Genomic DNA, 19,765 nt, shown 5'->3' with positions numbered 1-19,765 from the left:
TCAAGTCCAGCCATCACCTAACGCTCCCAAGTCCATCTCTAAACCACATCCCTAAGTGCCACATCCACACGTTTCTTAAATACCTCCAGGGATGGGGACTTCAGGAAGCCCATTCCAACCCCAATCCCCCCTCTCCATGAAGAAATTCTTCCTGATCTCCAAGCTAAACCACCCCTGGCACCGCTTGATGCCCCTCAGCGCCCTGCTGAGCCGGCCCTTCCTTCGCGGGCGGTGAGCGGTGCTTCCTGCTGTGTGCGCCGTCCCGAATTGCTATCAATCAATTCAAGGCACAAACAAAGCAATTAAAAATCAATAGCTATGCAGCTATTAGAGAGCAAGATTTCATTAGGGTTAATAATCGCAGGAATTAGGGAACTAATCAGCCCTGGTGATCTCCAGGAGAAGCCATTGCAGGCTCTGCATCCAGCCTGCCCACAGACCTCAGTTACTGTGCCAAACGCTTAGAATAAATGACTAGATGTTATTTTGTAACTAATGGTCATGATAATGACCCAAAATCAGGCTTGTAGCTAATATCTTACTTGTGTACTTGGCAATAATCCTACTTTCTGGAGGATAAATAGGAGCAGTGTGCTGTGCGGGGAAGGCTCGTCCTCTGTTTCTCTGTGCCTGAAGAGACCATTATTTTTTTCCATAAAACCAGCTTGCAGGCACTTACATCCTTGTAAATTCACTTTGGTAGCTTTTGTCTCTGGGTCACAACCCAGCAGCTGATATCCCTGTGGCCCCATTCCAGGGTACCCACCAGGCGAGCTCTGCCCTCTCCCCATAAAATCCAGCCAGTGTTTGGGTCATTTCTTTTTCTCTGCAAGTTGAGCAGGTCCTTGGAGACTGCTAAAAGTCTTAGCAAAACATCCTAATCACCCAGAAATCAGGAGGAGCCTTCTGGGTGTGCTGCCACTAATCAGTCCATTTGCTGCAGGCACGACTCATTCTGCTCCTTAATTCAATACAGCAGATGCAAACCCATTTCTGCTCCGCTCCGCATCGCTGCTGGGTGGGTCATCACGAGCCCACCGTGCACCACAAACACGAGGACGGTGCTGCCACTTTTCCCTGTAATATTATATTCTGCTCATAGGTGCCCCAGGAGCTGGTGCTGGGGGCAGAGAGGTGAATTATTCGTGCCCTGCTCTTGGCTTCAGGGGGTGTGTGAATTATTCGTGCCCTTCAGGGGGTGTGATGAAGGGTGATGGGTGTGTGGCTTTGCAAACCCTACCAGTAGCATCAATGCAGATGTTTGCCCACCATGAATGAATACCAGCTCCTCCTGAGCTATGCACAGGGTGGTCGGTGGGACACGTGCACCCTGCTCCGTGCAGAGCTGTTCCTGTAAATCTTTCATGGCAATATCACTGGTTGACTCCTCAGGTACCCCAAAGCAGCAGGAAGATGGTGAGAATCCATGATGGACCAGAGCGAGGTGGTCTGAGAGCTATCTGTGGAAGTGGTATGCATGCAAGACAAAATACGAGTAGTGAGATGAGGTGAGGAGACAGAAATTAAGGTCTGAATATGAAGAAAAGATTTGTGGTCAAAGCCCTGATGAGAAGGTTAAAGGGATGACTTAGCAGTATGAAGCCTGTTGTGGTTTTCTGTTAATTGATGTAAAAATATTCCCTTCATCTCTTTTTACAGATCCTGACTAACTAACTTTCTGGGAACCTCTGGGGTTGTGGCATGCTCCCTGGTGCTGCTGTAAGTTCCAGGAAATGTGCTGGGATATCCAGAAAAAAATCTGTTTATTTATAGCATCCGACATGAAGAATACCAGTAGAGATATTGACAAAAGGCACAGATCAAGGAGAGGAAAAAACAAAATAAAAGGGTATGTTAATGTAGGCTTATCTCCAATAGTACTGGTGAGATTTGGTATTGCTCTGGCTCTGCCAGTCATTTTCCAAGCTTACCATGTAGGGTTTTTAATTACATCTAATGACAAAGAAGCCAATCAAATCTAGACACTTTTTTTTTTTTTTCCCTTTAATTGAAGTTAGCTAGAGAGCTCATTTTAAAACATCACGTAAGAAGTCTGAGATTTAATACGTGCTTCTGAAAAATAGCAATTGACTTTGGCTTTACTTCTCAGCTGGCAAAGGCGTGGAGCCAAGAAAACCTCATCCATGCCATGTAATGACAAAACCAGGCCAGGGCTCTTCACTGGGGTGGGTTCGTGCTTGAGGTCAAGGCACTTGTGGTGTCACTGGGGCTGTCCCACCAGGGCTCAGTGCTCAACGATGCCCCATCTCCTCAGCTGTGAGTTCTGCCTTCTCCTTCGATGTAAGAAAGGAATGTGAGGTCCTTGTGTAATTCTATTAATTAATCTCCTGCATCAGCTCTTTTTTTCCATTGAGTCATACTGAAGGAATGCAAAAGCGATGCGAAAAGGTGCTCACTTCCAGGCAGCTGGTGTTCTTGAAAAGACAACGTGGGGACAGTCTGACAACTTATTCATAAGAAATAATCATCTTTAATAAGCCCTGGTCAAGAGTTTGTACCTGCCAATGTGCATCTGTGTTTGGGAAATGATCTGCTCAGAGCCTCCCTCCAGGAACACGAGCCCTCAGTGCAGGCATCAGACCTAGCTCCATCTCCTTCAGAAGTGATCAGCCCCGTTCTTCTGTGGCATGACCAGCTCCAGGAGCACCTGGAGCACTGCTTCAGCTCCTCTGACACCGTTTGTCTCTGAATACACAGCACCGAGCTGCTTGCATTAGCTGCTGTTTGTGGCAGGAGACAAGCGCACGTGATTTCACATTGGGCTTGTAGCAGGAACTTACACATACAAGTCATGTAAGAGATGCAAGAAAACCATTTCTACTTAAAACTGACAGGCAGAAATAAATTATGCACATACTTCAATTCAGGTAATTACAGACATGAAAATGCAGATTTTTTTGTGTAGGAAACACTAGTCATATGCCACCTTTATGTTACTGAATTTGTCAGTTTTACATTTTTGCTGTGATCTTAGTGATTAAAAAAAATTGCTAGTGAACAACTCACCCGTCCCCTTACTACACCAGCTGAGCAAGATATGTCTCGTGTGCCAGACAAGCTCCAAATAACAGCCATGGGGCAGCCAGCTCAGCCTTCAGGCAGGAACCACCTCGGGCTCGTCTGGTTTGGGTCAACACAACTCTTCCCAGGTCTGCCCTTGGCTCTTAGGGCCTCTTTATTCTGAATAAATCAGAGTGAAAACGTGCACCGATGTAAACAGGGAACAATCCAGTCCAAGTCCATCAGATTTTTAAAATGCTCAGAGATTTGTATGTGTTTGCATGCTTTTTTTTTTTTTTCTTTTTTCTCCAGATGCAGCCCTGTGATTTCAAATTATAATAAGGTGACCCGATCTTAATTGAACTAACCTTTATAGATCAGTTGATAGGCTTAAATATTTGCTTATATTAGCAGAGAGAAGGTAACCAAAGTCTTTTGCATAGTTACAATTGCCAAGGAAACCACTCTGCTGGTATCCACGTTGGGCATTTCATCTGCTCCTGTGTGTGGCTGTTGGAAACCTGTCTGATTATAAGAAAAATGCTTCCAGTCTGACTAGATGTCTAGTCAATGGCTGCGTAATTTTCTATCCGTTCATCCACGAGCTGCTGCTGTCCTGCTAAAGTTTGTGGAGTCACAAGCTGTCATTTCTAAAAAAGGTACACAGCCAAATGTGGAATGGGACCCTTGATGGGAAACTGTGAATTAAATTTGTCTGTATTCAGAGTGTTTTCCAGGCATCTCATAGTTTTTCCGAAACAACCTTTTAACTATGTGATTTATTTTAGCCTTTATTTTAAACTAGGTCCATCTTAAGGATTTCTGATGCTTTAAACACGCAACCAAATCAAACACATTCTAACAAAGACTAATTGGACTCTGTTTAAAAATAAGTGTTTTGCCTGGAAAAGCAGTTTTCTGAAACTGAGCAACGTGCTTAAATGAGTAGTGACACAAAGCTCTACACAATTCCTAACTCAGAAGTTCTCTGGGGATTACATGTGCACTTTAATAAAGATATATCAAAATTAAGCACTAATCTAAGAGGCAGCCTCATTCTCAGTGCTTATTTTAGGACCAGCCTGTCCCTTTTCAGGTGAGGGTAATGGACAGAGCCTGGACCGTGGGCACATACTGATGGACGTGCTCTGATTTCAGTGCTCTTCACAGACACCTCGATTTTCACTCCTCTATCTCCACGTGTGCTAATGAGTTGTGCTTTGAATCAACTTCTGATCTGTGTTTTTTAATCCAGCTCGGAGCAGGCTGTCTGTGGGGCTTTGTGCTGGAGAGCCAGTATAATTGTTGCAGGGAGGTTTTCGGAAAGCTGTGCTCGCAGCAGAGATAGCATCTCCATTCCTCTCCCGGTGCTAATCAGTTTATGTGAGCCTGCCTTATGCACAGCTTTCTGACCATGCCAAATTCTTCCGAAACAAACACTTCATCCATGGTTATCAGACAGCAACATGCCTGAGAAATTACATTACACTCCGCAAAAAGCCTCCGAAAGCACGGATTTGCCACCTCTTTCCCTCAGAGAGCTGGACAATAGCGGATTTTTGTTATTGTTCATTTTTCTTCTGTCATAAGATCTATCTTTTATTTTTCCCTTCTATATCCCGGACAATTTCAAATCCTTTTCCGTAGGCCACACAATAATAGCTTATTTTTCAGTTTAAAATGAAATATGACTAAAGTCTCCAGTCCGCAGGCTGCCTGCCCCAAACCTTCTTGTTTTCTTCTTATTTTTATTTTCCCTATTTTAACACAATTCAATAGTAGCCATAGAAGCCTAATCTGCATGTTCAGAAACTGGAGAAAAATACCTGGCAGGTGCTGGCTTGGCACCATGGCCTGCCAGCACCCAGGCTCTATTTGCAGAGAACAGTAGCACTCTTATCCCAAGAATGAAATTAAAAAATATATATAATAAAAATAAAATAATAATAATAAAAAAGAAATGTAAAAATTACTTTAAAAAATAATATTTCTATATAATTTAGAGGAGAAATGCACTCTTCTTCCCACTGGGAGGATAGGGAAGGTTACTGAGCAGGACTGTGTTCTTCATCACCCAGTCCTCACGGGGCAGGCGTTGTTTCCAGGCTGGAGATACCAACCTTTGTGCCCCAAGGCAGCAGTGACCTCCCTCCCACACGTGGGCTGCCGGAGCCATCGGTCACTTGCTCTTTTTCCAGCAAATGCAGGGCGCAGGGTGGGTCTGGGCATCTCACAAGAGGAGAAAAAAGAATTAAAGGAGGTTGTTTTTGCTGTAAAGCTGCTGTGTAACACTGCCACACGCTGTACCTGGGCACAGCCAGGGTGGACGTCGTGGGTGCCCCCTTTGTACAGTCCCTTGGGGATGTGCTGGCTCTGCTGAAGTCCTGCAGAATGAGATCTTCCCAAAGCATCGAGGCAGACGTGCTGCTTGGGCCTGCCCCTGAGGTCTGCAGCCCTACCCATGGCTCCAGTGGCGATCAGCGATGCATTTAGTCTACATCGTGCTATGAGTTGGGACTGCCCTGCACCAAGCTTTGAAAGCACTACACCTCCTCTGTCCCCTTGCCCCCCCCACGGAGCAGAGGTGGGATCCAGAGGTGGTTATCACCTTACAAGGATGTGCTGACAGGAACATATCGGCATAAAAGACACTGCATGCACTCTCCTAGATCTTGACTTTCTCACGAGCAATTAGAACTCAGCATGACAACCTGTTGGGCAAAGAGTTCAGCTCTTAAGCTTTTCTATGGCTGAGGTCCAGAGCGATTCCAACCTGGCCAAGCACTCAGGGGGAGAAACACAATTACAGCGGCGTGGCAGGAGCCCTGTCCCTTTGGTAAGGGAAAAGTCATTTTTCTTACACCACTGTCCAAAACCGTAAGACCCTTTGCAGTTGAAGGAAAAGGCTGTGCCGTTCTCAGAAACAGTCCATTTATTTATTCCTACCTAAACTGCTAGAGACCAACTAAATAATGCTATGCTGCGGACAGGGGCACAATATATCTTGCTCTCAAGGGTTTGCATTAGTGGCCACCAGGCTCATGAAGAATGGCAGCATTGCCCGAAATGGTAGGATGGTATTTTCAAAAGCATCAAGGAGGCTGATGACAAATTTCCCTAGCACTCCGGTATGTAAATGCCTTAAGCTCCCTCTGTAGTGTTTGCCCCGATGCAAATGGTCTTTAAAGAAGTGCTGCAAAGTCTGCGGTAGCGAGGAGCCGAAAGCTGCGTGCGCTGCACAGATGCAATGTATCCTTCACAGAGCAAACTACGGATCTCCATCTCACAAACAAACAGTTTCCATCTGTTCCCTCAAATTAATGATTCCTAATTAGGCAAAATACATTATTTCTTTCATGCAAATTCAGCAGTGATTCTAAAAATTCAAGAGGACCTGTAGGAAGCTGTGTTTGCATGAGCCTCTCAGGCAGTGGCAGAGGAGGGCTCACTGCTTGTCAGATAGCCAGGTGCCATCCCACAGATCCACCAAGGAGGCTGCTGAACCTGCTCCTTTTGTAGCAGAGCCCCGAGTTGCCTTACATTTGCAAAACGAGGTCTTGAGCTGAGGAATGAAGTGCATCACGAAGAATAAAAGATGGGAGCAATTTAAGAACTCGTGCTGATGGCCAGTTGACTCATGCTCTCAATCTAGCCATTCTGCAAGCAGAAGGAGTCGAGATGTGGATGGAGAGAGATGACAAGCAAGAAGCTGTACGTGCCCACTCCGTTACAGCTCTTGGGACTGTGGGTTAAAGTCTGACCCCAGGTGTGTGCAGTACCCAGTCCCCTGCACCCCAAGGGGCAGCACGACCCCAGCTGGCAGCTCGGTGAGCAGCCTGGTCTGTTCTGCTGGAAATGGCTGGTTATATCACATTCAGTCTGCTGAAAAACACTTTAAAGAGTTCGCAAGGCACATGCCTCGAACCCCACAGAAAGCCTCCCGGTCCCCTTGCCGTTATTAATAACAGCACTCATCACAATTTACATATGCGGCTGGAAGCCTTGGAAGGGCTCCTTTAAACATCCCCTTGCATAAATAGGGGCGATTCCAGCCCACCAGTTTCTTGGTTCTGCTTCAGGAGGACGAGTTGGGTGCCGGAGTCACAGCAGCAGCAGGCTCAGGGGTACAGGTGGGTGCTGGGGCACTCTGGGGACAGGTGGTGGTGTTTTAGGGGGACGAGGGCACTCCCCGTGAGCTAACTACCACAGGAAGGGGTTGGGGTTGTTGCAGGGACCTGGTCTCCTACAACGTCACTCGATGCAGCTGGTACTTTACACTTTTCCCTTTCTAGCTTTTTCTTTTTTAAATTCACATTCGGTCCCCTGGACTCCTTTGCTCAGTTTTCCCATCTCCTGGAATTAAAGGTAAGATAAATTCTCATCTCTCATTGCACCTGGTTAATTAGCTATCATTGGGCAGGCGATACTCTCTGCTTGTATTTTCTGCTCTTTTTTTTTTTAAGCACCTGAGGATGTGCAGTCCGGGGACTGCTGATTTGGGGTTGGGCAGTAAAACCTAATCCCTTCTGAATCGCGTATTGTTATGGGTGACAAAGAGTTTATTGGAGCATTAGCTGCTTCTCTGGACTGTACCGGCAAGCCTGGTCTGCTGCTGGCTACAAGCAGTTCCCCTGCAATTATTACTTAAAGCTGATGGCTGATATGAAAACTGTTCATCATCAAAGCCGTCTCAGCACCATCAGGCTCCATTTTTCGATCTCAGCATGCATGTAGAAATTTTACTTATCTAGGATAAATATTCATGCCAAATTCCTATTGAAATATAGAGAATAAAATTTATCACTCATTAGATAAATGGAGCCCAGAAAATATAATGAATGCTGTAGCCATTTTCAATGCAAAATCCATATACATTATCCTGCCATCCCCCAAATTGCTCTTTGGGTCAAAGAGGCACTGCAGAAATATCAGTGAAATAAATTGCTGAGCCCGGTAATTAAAATATCGCGTACTGGCAACTCGTGCTTACCCCTGTTCCTTACATCATCGCGTGAAATTTGGCAGAACTTTTCAGGACTCTCCAAGGTTTCTGGTTGGTGATGGAGCCGTGCAGGTCCCAGCGTGGTCGTGTTGGTGCTGCAGGCATCTGTCTGCACCAACAGAAGTGGGTTTTGTGGATTCACAGTGGGTGAACACCAAAGTGCTGGAGAAACATGAGAAGGTTTAATCACATCCAGAAGCTTTCCCTTCTCCTTGCCCACCCAGGTCATGAGGATGTGTTTTTGTGCATGTGGCTGCATGTGCACATAGTCTGCAGCAGTGCAAATGTTCTGTGCAGTAAGTTCTGTAGGTCAGTAAATCCACTTGAGGAAAAAAAAAAAATATATAGATATTTTACCCTAATCCCCCCACAGTCCCTTTCCTGCTTGACATCCCTACTGTCAAAGATTTGGGCACATTTTGTGTACTTCCATCTTGTTTCCTGAGGTCACCAGTGGCAGTACAGGAGGAGAGCTGGCCAGGCTGAACTGGAGGGGAGGATTTGCAGGTGGGAAGCTGTTACCAGCGTGCTGGGCCATTTATCTCAGTCCTACATGCAACAGCCTATTTTAAATACGGATTTAATAGAGCCGATACTGGTATGGCTGGGGAGGGAACACCGAATTCAATTTGCAGTGTCAGTTCTGGTGACAGGTTCATCTGTAACGGTGTGAATTAGTTGCAGCAGCTTTACCTGTGGCCATTTTGCATACGTTGTCTGCCTGTTCTAGATATTTTAGCCAGCTCTTGTTTCCTAAATGCAGGCCTGTTTTTTCTTATCTCACAAAACTGCAAAACTTGGTGTCATTTGAATATGCTTTTACCTTCCTGAATCTTGTCCTCCTGTCCCATCCCAGAGGGCCAGCTGCTGGTGCATTTCCTGGCCTGCACCCTGCCAGAAAATGACTCCTCATTGCCTCCAGCCTGCCCTGGTTAGCCTTCATTCAGCCCCTTCCCATCCTCTTGTACCCTTCAGGACAGCTCTGTACAAGGACCCGGGGCCATGCCATAGGCAGCCCTCTCTCTGGGAGGAATTTTTCCAGGATTGCTGCTCTTTGGAAGAGTGCCTAGTACGTGAGTATGGCTATCCATCACCTTTGGAGCCACTCAAATGTTTCTCTTCCAACTGCACATACCCCACTTCCCTGGGACATTCTTTGCTACTTGCCTTTTGGATGTTTCCATTTTCCCACTTTGGATTTTCACCCCCCCAAAAAATTATTGTGCCACGGAGCTGGGGCTTTCACAATGCAAATGAGGGCTGCGGCACCCAGATGGCTGAACAAACGATGACTTCAATTAACTCTGCCTCCAGCACATCGACAGAGGTGCTTTGTGCTGTACTCCTATCAAGAGGTTATAGCAATGCAGTATGTCTCTTTTACAGGCTCATTAAGTCATAGCTGTGCTGGATTAAAGTCTCCGTCTTATCAATCATTTTTCTAAACTGTACTAGAAGTGAACAAAATCTGAACTGGAAGGCAAGCGTAGCATGACACTAATTATGGGCCAAACTTTGTGTTGCGTTTTAGCTTTTCCAAAAGCAATGCATGATACACTTACTTTCTACTTGGTGATTAGATTTTTTTCTCTTAGATTTGGAAGGAAAAAACTGCTTTTTTTTTTTTTTTTCTGAAATAAAATAGTTATACCGCAGAGATCTTGTTAAGTATGTCACAGTTCAAAGATGGGAGGTATAGTGGTGTTATCCCTCTTTTGCAGCTGCAATACTGAATTGCATCTGTGGAGGAGCAGGGATGTATCAGGTGTGGATTGATCTCTGTGCTCAAATATTACCTTTGGAAAGTGTTTTGTTTACAGAAGCCAGCATGCCACAGTGCTTGGGAACAGCCCCAGCAATGCCATTACACCTAATGCTGTGCTCCGAGCTGAGGTAGCAGGGATGTAACCGGACCCGTGTGGGGCAGCACGGGGATATCTGCAGGAGAGCACGGCTGGCCAGAGGTTTGTCTTTGCCTTCCCCAGAAGGAAGATGGAGATGGGCAGGAGCTGGAGGTAGGAGAGAGAACAGCGTGGCTGCTGCCCTAAAGCTGGACAGAAACCCCTCACGGGCACCCTGGCCGTGTGTCTGAATTCCTCCGGGATCTGTCTGAGGACAGCCAGTGGAGGGGAATCAGAGTGCAGTCCTCAATTTCCTTTCCAGCACAAACTGTAGGACTGCTGTTGGGATTGTTTGCACGTACCCCACTGTAAAAAATGACCCTGACCTCTAGTCAGCTGCATAAAAGCCTATCTTAAATAAGGAAACCGTGTATTTATTGTAAGAATTGAAGTCACTGTGGTAAAAGAAGGAGAAAAGGCATGCATTATTAAGTGCAGCAAAGCTTTTTTTTTTTTTTTAAAGTGTTTTCTTAAAAGCAAGAATACTATCTATGGTATTGTTACTAGATTACTAGATAGGAGCAACATAGCTGTTAGTCACAGGGGGCAAAGGCAGGAGCATTAAACAAATTTGTTCTGAAAATAAGTAATGAACTAGCTAAGGGCTCTTAAAGTTGCCTGAACGAGCTCTAGCCTACCTGGAGAACCCCAGAGATACAGAACTAAATTTCGCATCCATCCATCCAAGGCATGGTAGGGGAATGGCAAAACTTTCGACTCATGAATTACAAAAGGCCAGTACAGGTGCTGCTGGTCTATACGGCTTTCTACAAGATAGAAATTATCAGCCACACTTTACCCTTGATACAATGTGCATTTTGTTGTTGTTTAACATGGAAAATTCATTTAAGCATAAAGAAAACAGGCTATACCTACAGGCTCTTAAACTGTCTGCAGAACCCCAGTTCTGAAAGGGCTTCTACGTCATGGCAATTTAATCAGCAGAAGGTAAGACGTTGGGACCAAAGGAACAAATCAGCATTTGTTCTTTTTTTGTTCAAAATACACCCATGCACTTTTTAAACAGAGGAATACAGATTTATGTGTCAGTGAGGTTGTGTTGTCTCTGTGTTCACTTTAGTGAGGCTGCTACTGGAACACTGTGTTCAGCTCTAGCATCCCGAATTTAAGAAGATGATGCTAATGATTTGGCAAAGATTCAAATAAGCGCTATGAACACAGTTACACTATGAAAATGTCTTCCGGTTAATTGCAAGAAAGTCCAAGGCTCAGAGCTTGCAAGTCTCATTCATAAAATGGGAATTGGTAATGCAGAGCCTGCCACTGTGGAAAAAAATGTAAGAAAGAAATCTGAGTGACGTGAGATATATTCAGACAAAAACTGTAATTTCTGAACACCAAGGATAACTAGCCATTGGAACTGTTGTGCTGAATCTCCATAGATAGGAAAAAAATTAAACTCAATACTTAATATTTTTCTAGACATGATCTAATTAAAAAATCCACATGCATGGATTATGGATTGGTATCTTCTGGAGAAGACAAAGAACCGTATTTTGTTTGAAATAGGTAAAATTTGTCACTGCTTCCTTCTGCTCCCCAAGCAATCCTTGCGTGGGTAACTTCTCCAAGGTGTTGGTAGCGGAGGCAACTCTTCAGGAGAGTGATGGCCCTGGGGGATATTGCAAGCACAAATGAACTCTTCTGATTAAGTGAGTGACCCACTCTGAGCGCTTTGCTTCGGGGCTTCATTCTTCAGCGAGGTGGCGGGAAACAAACGGGAGCATCCAGTTGTCTGTGCCCAGGTATGCCCTAAAAGGGGGTTTGCAGCTATAGGATGAGGGAGTGGTTTTCTTCCTAGCGCCACCCTTTATGAACCGGGAAGGTCCCTGGGCTGAGTGCAGGGTTGCTGGGGTACAGGGCGTGAGTGGCTCATTGGCTCCGGAGTTGTTTCGGTCATGGCACTCAGGACCTGAAGCTGTGCCAAGTGCCTCGCCAGGCCTCACACTTCCTCTCCCTTCCACAGGCATTACAGCACAAGCTCAGAATATTTTCCCCAAAGCCTGCTTTTAATTAATGTATGCAGTTTTGTTGTCTGTCCAGGATATGGCAAATGTTAGGTGTCATTAGCTAATACCTGCTGTGCTCCATTTCCCGACGATGCTGTATTTTTTTTTCTAAAGCAATTCATTTCTCGCTTTGAGAATATCCTGTGGACATGCTTTGTTCAAATTCAAGATGTTATTTGTGTGCAAAAATGGTCACGGTGTACCATTTGAAAAGGAGCTAATGTGATAGCAAACAAATGGAGTGTGTAAAAAACAAAATTACTTAAGATGCTGTGTGATTTCCTCTTCTCTAATACAGCATGAAAATGCCAAGGAGATTTGTGCCCAGTGGAAATCAGCAGGCTGGAATTAGGCGATATTTACTGACAGGGATTAATCCTCGTACAGGTGGTGTGGAGTGAGGCTGGTTAGGCTGTGGGGCAAATGAAATTTCCCTGCAAACGAACCAGTGTCAGCACAGTCCTAACGAGGCAGGGAAGGGGGTATTTAGTGAATGACAACATTGCATAAACTCATCTGGTAGGAGGAGTGCCAACTAATGTCAGCAATCTTTTCCATCTCGAACACATACTTTTTGGTACGTAGACTTTATATTTGGCAAAGGGGAAGGGAGATGTAGGCGTCATTAATAATGAAGAGATTTTAATGAAAGTTTGAATGGATTTGTGAGCCACTGAACATGTATTCAGAGAGCTTTGAGTGGCAGTTCCATTACACACACAAATGCCCTAATTGGCAATCGGATCTGAGAGCACTGCGCTTGCTGTCAAGCAGCCACCAGCCTTCTGGGGAGATGTGGCTGATGCTGGCGGAGTGAATTAAAGAAAACTGCTTCTTCCTCCACGTCCTGAGATTGCTGGTTATAATTCAGTTTGTTCTCTTTGTTTGAAAACCTTTGAGTAATTCTTACGTGCAGTTAATATTTACAGCGTGATGGGCATTTCTCATTCCTGTAGCTTCAGCAGTGCACAGCAGCAATCGGAGTGGTGGAGTTTCCTAAGGCAGCAAGGGAGAGGAGCAGGTCCAGCTCTTTGTGAATGCAGCAGCATCCTGTAGGGAATATATTCTTAAGTTGAGAGTAAAAGTCGCAGGTAAAAGAATTTTTATATCTTCCCAACGGAGACTGTTCCACAGCCTGATATCTCCCATGCTCAAAAGTTTCCTGCAAGCCAGAGAAATAACTCTATTCCATTTGGCCTCCTCCAGCATAGCCTTTTTTTTTTTTCCTGTTTGTTTGTATTCGTAGAGCTGAGCTCCAAAGCATTTTCTATCAGCTTATCCTTTAGAGTTGTATTGCAAATTCTGCATTCTTGTTTCCAGTTTTGTTGAAAATTGTATTTATTTGTTTTATTTATTATCATGAGGTGGGGATAATATGCTTTAACTCTTGGTTAGCCCTGAAGAGGTCAGGCAGTTGAAATGGATGATCTTTGAAAGTATCTTCCAACAGGGCTGTTCTGTTCCATTTTATTCCATTCTGTTCCATAGTTGAAAAATGAGAAGAAAAGGAAAAAAATCATTTGTTACCTGGAGGAACTTGAGAAAAGGAATTTTTTTCCTTATATCTGGTCTGAACCTCCCCTGGAGCAGCTTTGTGCTGTTCCCTCACATCCTGCCAACTGTTACCAGGGAGAAGAGACCAGCACCTCTCTTTTATCACCTTTGTTGCCCTCCTCTGGATGCTGTCAAGGACCTTACCATCCTTTTGATATTGTGGAGCCCAGAACCACACACGGTACTCAAGGTGAGGCCACAGCAGTGCTGAATATAGCGGCCAGCTGGCTGTGCCGTGTTTAACGCACCCCAAAATGCAGTTTGCCCTCCTGGCTGCCCTCATGGTGCTGCCTCACGTGGAGCTGCTGCTGACGTGGATGTCCCGGCTGCCAGCACTGATGGTCGTGTACCCAAGCAGAGCCGGGGCTGCCAGCTGTTATTTATTGCACGGTATGTCCACAAACGAGGCACACAGCAACACTGAGCTTTTCTGTGCGTGTACATTTTCCTTTTGCATTTCCTACATTGTAAAATAATTCCTGAGGCTGTTTTAGGCACTGCGGGCCAGCCCTCGTGCTCCTGGCATGGGGCAGAAGCCAGACCCCGCTGGGAGCCGGGCAGTGGCTCCATAGCAGCGCTGCTCCTGCACGGCCCTGCTGGAGCTCCGAAATGGAGGCAAGCAGGGGGAAAATCCTAACCTGATTGTGCAGGAATAAAGGACATAAAAGTGATAGATTGCTTTGTGTATTTTTCATATCATGTGCTCATGACACTTTTTTTCCATGTGCTAAAAATACCTTCTGTAGCTGCGGAATGGGTCCCCAGCTGCTGGTGGCCAAGTTGATGGATACGCTTGGTCCCGAGCAGTCCGGGCTTCCTTCGGTTTCCTTCTTCAGTGACGGCATCTGGTCCTCAGCTACAAGCAATTTGGGGCATTAAATAAAGGCGTTCCATAAAAGAAACCAATGCCCCACAAGGATGGGTGAGTTGTGTGGCCCCCAAGGTCTGGGCTTAGATTTGGTGAAGGAGGAAAGAGAAGATGGTGCTGTAAAACTTTGCATTTCAATGTGTGTCTGTATTTTCCTACCCAAGCAGGTGCCTCTCTCTCTCCCATGAACACCCTCTCCTTTTGGGAAGCCTGCTGATTTCCCCAGCTTTGGCAGTACCCGAATTGACAGATTCACCAGGCTCTTTTTTAATGTCACAAAAACTTTTCCTTTTTATCAAGTTTCAGGTTTTTGCCCCTCAGTGTCCGTGGTGCTTTTCCCTTGCATTTCGTACACTTTCTGCTGCTGGCTGGCTTCTCTCTTTCTTCTTTTTTCAAAGAAACCTGCATCACCGTTCCAGTAATAGGAAGTAACGGTGCAGAGGAGACTGGGAGCAGCAGAATCGTCTGAATTGTCTGAAAAAAAGCTGGCTGCCAGCCACCGGGCACACATGAAAGTATGATGTGCGATAGCTATCACTTTTTAATGGTGAGCTAACAGAAAATTAGATTTTTGGACAGCAAGTTTAAACCTTAATTATGGAGAGGACACTGCTGTTTTATAATATAAAAGAATTGAAAGACTTGATGTCCCTCGGGGCTCCTTTCGCTACACCAGTCAGACAGCCCGAGTCATGGTCTGCTGAAATCAATGGCAACGGCAGAAGCCGTTCACGCACACAAACAGTGATGGGAGGAAGGAGAGAAGAGCATTGGTAATGATTCATTCTTTAATGGTAATTAATATGGGCTCAAACCCAGCTAGGGCTGTGTGTTCAAAGGGGTTGCCTACCCGAGTACGAGCCTGAATATTTTTAGGAAACCCTTCCTCTAAGGGTCCTAGCTCCAGCCAGAAGCAAGTACTCTGCCTATCACTTACAGTGAGGATTTTTTTATTTTTTTTAACTGCAAATAAACAGTGGGACTTGTTTTCCTTATTAAAGCTAAATTGCCTTTAAAATCAATGTGCATTTTGCCTGAATACAAACCCATAATGACGCCCTGTACTTGCATATATCTTAACTGCTAAATGCACCTTTTCTGCCTACTTCAGACATGGTTTGATTATTATTACGACTAAGATGTGGGAAGCATACAATTAAAATTGTATAGCCATCGAGACAAATTTAGCCCGAGTACACTCAAAGGGTTATCTAAAAGCAGCTGCAGTTGCTGGAGCGTTTTTAATAAGTGTATCTCATTTAAAATATTGAACAAAACACTTCAGTGCCTGTTTGGGAAGTGGCTAAGATACCTCTTGATTTTTGTTCAGGAAGATTAGCGCATGTTTTGAGCTGAAAGGGGGTAATCTTTTATCTCATGTTTCCCAGGCTGTGCTCCCAGCTAAGTGGAAGGAAGGAGGAGACCAGATGTGGGACGGGAGAGAAATCAGGTGGAACCTGGCAGGCTGCTGGCAGCATGCGAGGGGGTTTTTAGGGGTATTTAAGGGGTATTTACACAGAAAAGGGGCTCTGGCTCCTAGCTGATGCTCCACAGGCAGTTAGAGAAGTGAGATTTGAGCTAATAATGCATTTTAGGCCACTACATTAGTAGCTGATGTAGTTTAGCTGAGGCTGCCCCAGTCCTGGCAGTGTCCCTGGGGTGACCTGGGAGAGGTCCCTGCCCACAGCACCGAGGGGTTGCAAATAGTGCCCAGAGAGGGAATTACTCCAGCTGCCATGCTCTGGTGGGGGCTGTATGGATTTTTGGGTCTTGTTGTCTCTGAAACAGCAGCTGGGAGGCTGTGGTGAGGTCCTGGTGCGAGTCCTGCTGAGGGGCCCTGCTGCAAAAACCCGTCCATGCCACAACCACCGAGCATCGCGAGGGCTGGCATTTTCAGACAATCCCGAGATTTGGAAAAACTCTTGTCTAACAGTAACAACAGGGAGCTGTTCAGGTCTGCCAGCTGATTCCTCAGTGGAATCATCACCTACGCTCCCCCTCAGGTGAGCAGGCTGGTGGCTGTGCACACACCAAACACCTCTCCTTGCACGAGCAGAGGCCACCTGCACCCACGCCATGTGGCACGAGCCAAAGCTGAGGGCAGGGCTGGTGCTGCTGCTTCTTCCCCCTGCTGTCCTCTCCCTGCCTGCCCGAGTGGATTGTAAATATCCCAAACCTCCTCCTGGTCTCTGAGCACCAAAGTCCCCGCAGTACAGATGGAGAGTGCAGCCTGAGCGACGCCAGTGGGACTGGAAGCATGCGAGCACCTCAGCAGCACGGAGCAGGAAAACCCTTTCCCCAGCCTGTCTAAATTGAGGTCTCTTTGTCGAGCTTAAAAACAAGCCTCAAGCACATTGGGGGTAGGGGACCCTCACCTTGGATGGGGCCCTTAGATCAGAGGCAACCACATCTTGGGCTGCTTTTGTGAACTCCGCCAATTTTCTTACAGAATTTACCATCTTTTCTTACCAGGAATTTACCATCTCACAGATTTACAGTGCTGGAAAAAACTGTGGCTCCTGGCTAAAGTTAATCAAAACGCCTTCCACTTTAAGTGTTTGCCATAATTAATAGAGTACATACCGAATCTAGCCCTCAAACAAAGTTCAGGTATGCCGTGCCCTCCTTGCAAGCCAGACTGCAGCAGCGGCCGTGCACTGCATTACCGTGAAGTGACGCCAGTTAAAAAGTTTGAGATGTTTAGCAATGAAAGAGTGAGAGTGAGTGAAACATCTGTATTAGGAGTTTTCACTCTTATTGTGTTGTCTTTAAACACTGCATTATCTTCTGTTCCTGCAGCGTTAAGCAGTAAAGAAAGGAGGAGAGTTTTGGTTAAATTTCTCACTGATGTTTCAGTTGATAGATAGCTCAGTAACGTTTATTTTGATTTAATGACAAATTCCATAGCGTATTTGTTCCCGAGAGAACAGGCAGATCTGTTCTTTTTCTTTCCCTTAAATGAGTACACGGCTGAGATTTCTGCTCATCTTAGGGAATCATACTACATTGCGAAATTCTGTTTTGTCTCATTTTCTACCAAAAGTTTATTCACAGTCAAGAGGTCGTCTCAGGCTCCAGCTTTATTTCACACCCTTTTAAGCTCCGGTGCATGTTGTAAATGCTAAGTTTCACCTTAGTCTATCTAAGGGGAAACTTGTAATAGCATCTCCTAACGACACCCATAATAATTTGGTGGTTTGGCCATCTTCACACCAGCTCAGCAGCAAGTGAGGGAAAACCGAGCAGTCTGAAGTCCCCATAGCTCTTCCAGAAAACTTCCCGATTATTATCAGCATTGCAAACGGCGACAATTAACAGTCTTGCTCCAGGACTCGGGGTGTCAAGAGGGAGAGCTGGCTTATGGGGCTCGAGCCTTTCCGCACCCATCCCGCTGCTGCAGTCCCCAGCAAGCGTTTGTGCCGGTTCCTCTCCTCCCACAGCAAATGTGGCCACATTGATTTATCGCTGGCAACCAGTCCAAGCCCTCAGGGATATGATAAACAGCTATGCAAGCCTCTCATAGAAAGATGTTCTGTTATCCCTATAAAGGAAATGGATGAAGGAGAAAAAAAAAAAATTTATGAGAGCATAAATATCTCCCTCCCCCCGCTGTAGGACTGTAGGAAGTCACCTGTTGGCGACCCTGCGGGCGGGCAGCCGGGTGCACTCGCACTGCTCCCTGGAGGGGGGCACGGGGCCACGCACCGGGGGCGTCGCGGGGCAGCCCCGGGCGCGGCTGTAGGGCACTGTGGGGCGGTGTGGGGCGGCTGTAGGGCGGTGTGGGGCGGCCCCAGGCCAGGACGGGCGGCGGTGCCCGGCCGGTGGCGCATCCCCGCGGGTCGCCCCCGCCGCTTCCCCGCTCCCCGACCCCCTCCGGCGAGCCGCGGCGAGGCGGAGGGAAGGCGCACGGCCGGGACCTGTTGCTCTCACGACCCCTTTTATTTCGGCACCCGCCCGACAACCGCTCCCCGGGGCCTCCGCGCCGCTCCCCGGGGCCGCCCCCGCTTGCCCCCGGCTCCCCCGGCCCCGCAGCCGTCGGGGCGGGCGGTGTCGGGGCGGCGGCGCTCAGTAGGGCCCCACCACCACCGCCTCCGCCTCCTTGGACGGCCGCCGGTCCTTGACCAGAAAGTTGATCATGCCCTCGGACTTGATGAGCAGGTTGCAGCCGAGGAAGAAGATGCCGAAGACGACGGTGAGGGCGAGGACGCACATGACGGCGATCTGCACCACCCGCATGATGTACACGCTCCGCTCGTCGTCCCCCGCCGCTGTCGCCGCCCCGCCACCGCCGTCGGTGACCACGGAGGCGGCGGTGCAGCAGCGCAGCGCCCGCTCCAGCTCCAGCGCCGCGCTCCCGGCGCCCGCCAGCAGCCCCGCCGCCGCCGTGCCGCCCGCCGCCGAGCCGTTCATCCCGCCCGGCCGCCCCGCCGCCGCCGCCGCCGCATGCAGCCGAGCCGAGCCGAGCCGAGCCGGGGCGAACCAAGCCGTGCCAAGCCGTGCCGAGCCGTGCCGAGCCGCCCCGCTCCGCCCGCAGCTCCGCGCCGCGCCCCCCGCCCCGCCCCGCCGCCCCCGGTGGGCTCCCGGAGGGGGCTCGGGGGCAGGGGGTTGGGGGAGAGCAGCGAGGGGACGGGGAGAGGGGGAGCAAGGGTTTGGGGACAGGGATCGGGAGAGAGGGGTCGGGGACGGGAGCTCTGCAGGTGGGTGGCGGGGCTGGGCTTAAGGCAAGCGCCGGGGGAGGATGTGTCGGGGGTGGGTTTGGGGAGGGGTTTGGGGTTGTTAAGGCTCGGGGTGTGGGGAGGGGGGGTTTGCAAGTTGGGTTCCTAGGGAGCAAGTTCTAAGGTGGGGGGTTCCGCACAAGGGGGATTTTGGGGAAGGGGTCTTTGAGGGTTTCGGTGAGCGGGGTCGGGGAGCAGGTTTTGGGGAGCAGGTTTCAGGGATGAGGGGTTCTAGAGGCAGGTTTGGGGAGCAGGTTTCTGCCGCACAGGTGCCCGGTGCTGTAGGAACAGCCAGAGCAGCTCCCTGGGGACCGCTGCCGACAGGAGCTGCAGAAACCCAGTGGGATTTTGGGGTTGCGCCCAGCCACAGGCATGTGGCAGCGTGTGGGCTGTGCCCCCCTGCAGCCCCACAGCCCACAGCTGGCTTCTTGTCTTCCCTGTGGGAACACCCCACGTGGGAACGTGCCAAAGAGCAGTGTGAATTTCCTAAATCCATATTGCTCTCCCTGTGGATTTGCACCTGGGATTTTCCCTGTGACAGTGAGGAGCGAGTGTCCCAGGAGGGGGTCCCAAACCCTGGGGATGCACCCGAGCGCAGTGGGGACCAAGGCAACCCCATAAAGAGCCCCGTGTGCCATGGCTGGGTGACTGGGAATGCCTCCAGGGAGGATGCT

At 48.0% G+C, this 19,765-nt stretch overlaps 1 protein-coding gene and 2 long non-coding RNA genes across 3 annotated transcripts; 1 reads left to right on the top strand and 2 right to left on the bottom strand.

The window, feature by feature from the left end:
• The first annotated feature begins 7,235 nt into the window (after nt 1-7,235).
• Nucleotides 7,236-9,678, top strand: LOC137858753 (uncharacterized). The gene is made up of 4 exons (XR_011097979.1): nt 7,236-7,386; nt 8,248-8,332; nt 8,470-8,530; nt 8,999-9,678. It is a non-coding gene; the product is annotated as an uncharacterized lncRNA (long non-coding RNA).
• A 7,548-nt stretch (nt 9,679-17,226) lies between these two features.
• On the bottom strand, nt 17,227-18,350 carry LOC137858754 (uncharacterized). The gene is made up of 2 exons (XR_011097980.1): nt 18,008-18,350; nt 17,227-17,917 (listed from the first exon to the last, which is right to left on the bottom strand). It is a non-coding gene; the product is annotated as an uncharacterized lncRNA (long non-coding RNA).
• A 22-nt stretch (nt 18,351-18,372) lies between these two features.
• RPRM (reprimo, TP53 dependent G2 arrest mediator homolog) lies at nt 18,373-19,073 on the bottom strand. Its single transcript, XM_068686915.1, has one exon. The coding sequence runs from the start codon at nt 18,784-18,786 to the stop codon at nt 18,442-18,444; it is 345 nt and encodes a 114-aa protein (XP_068543016.1). The 5' UTR covers nt 18,787-19,073; the 3' UTR covers nt 18,373-18,441.
• Between the last annotated feature and the right edge of the window lie 692 nt (nt 19,074-19,765).

Source organism: Anas acuta, chromosome 6 (assembly GCF_963932015.1).
Source record: "Anas acuta chromosome 6, bAnaAcu1.1, whole genome shotgun sequence".
Lineage (NCBI taxonomy): Eukaryota > Metazoa > Chordata > Aves > Anseriformes > Anatidae > Anas > Anas acuta.
Note: the sequence above shows the minus strand (reverse complement) of the source record. Positions and strands in the feature narration are given on the sequence as shown.

What these genes read in the sequence shown, in the direction of transcription:
- RPRM (XM_068686915.1), bottom strand. Translation starts at nt 18,786, where the DNA reads ATGAACGGCTCGGCGGCGGGCGGCACGGCGGCGGCGGGGCTGCTGGCG.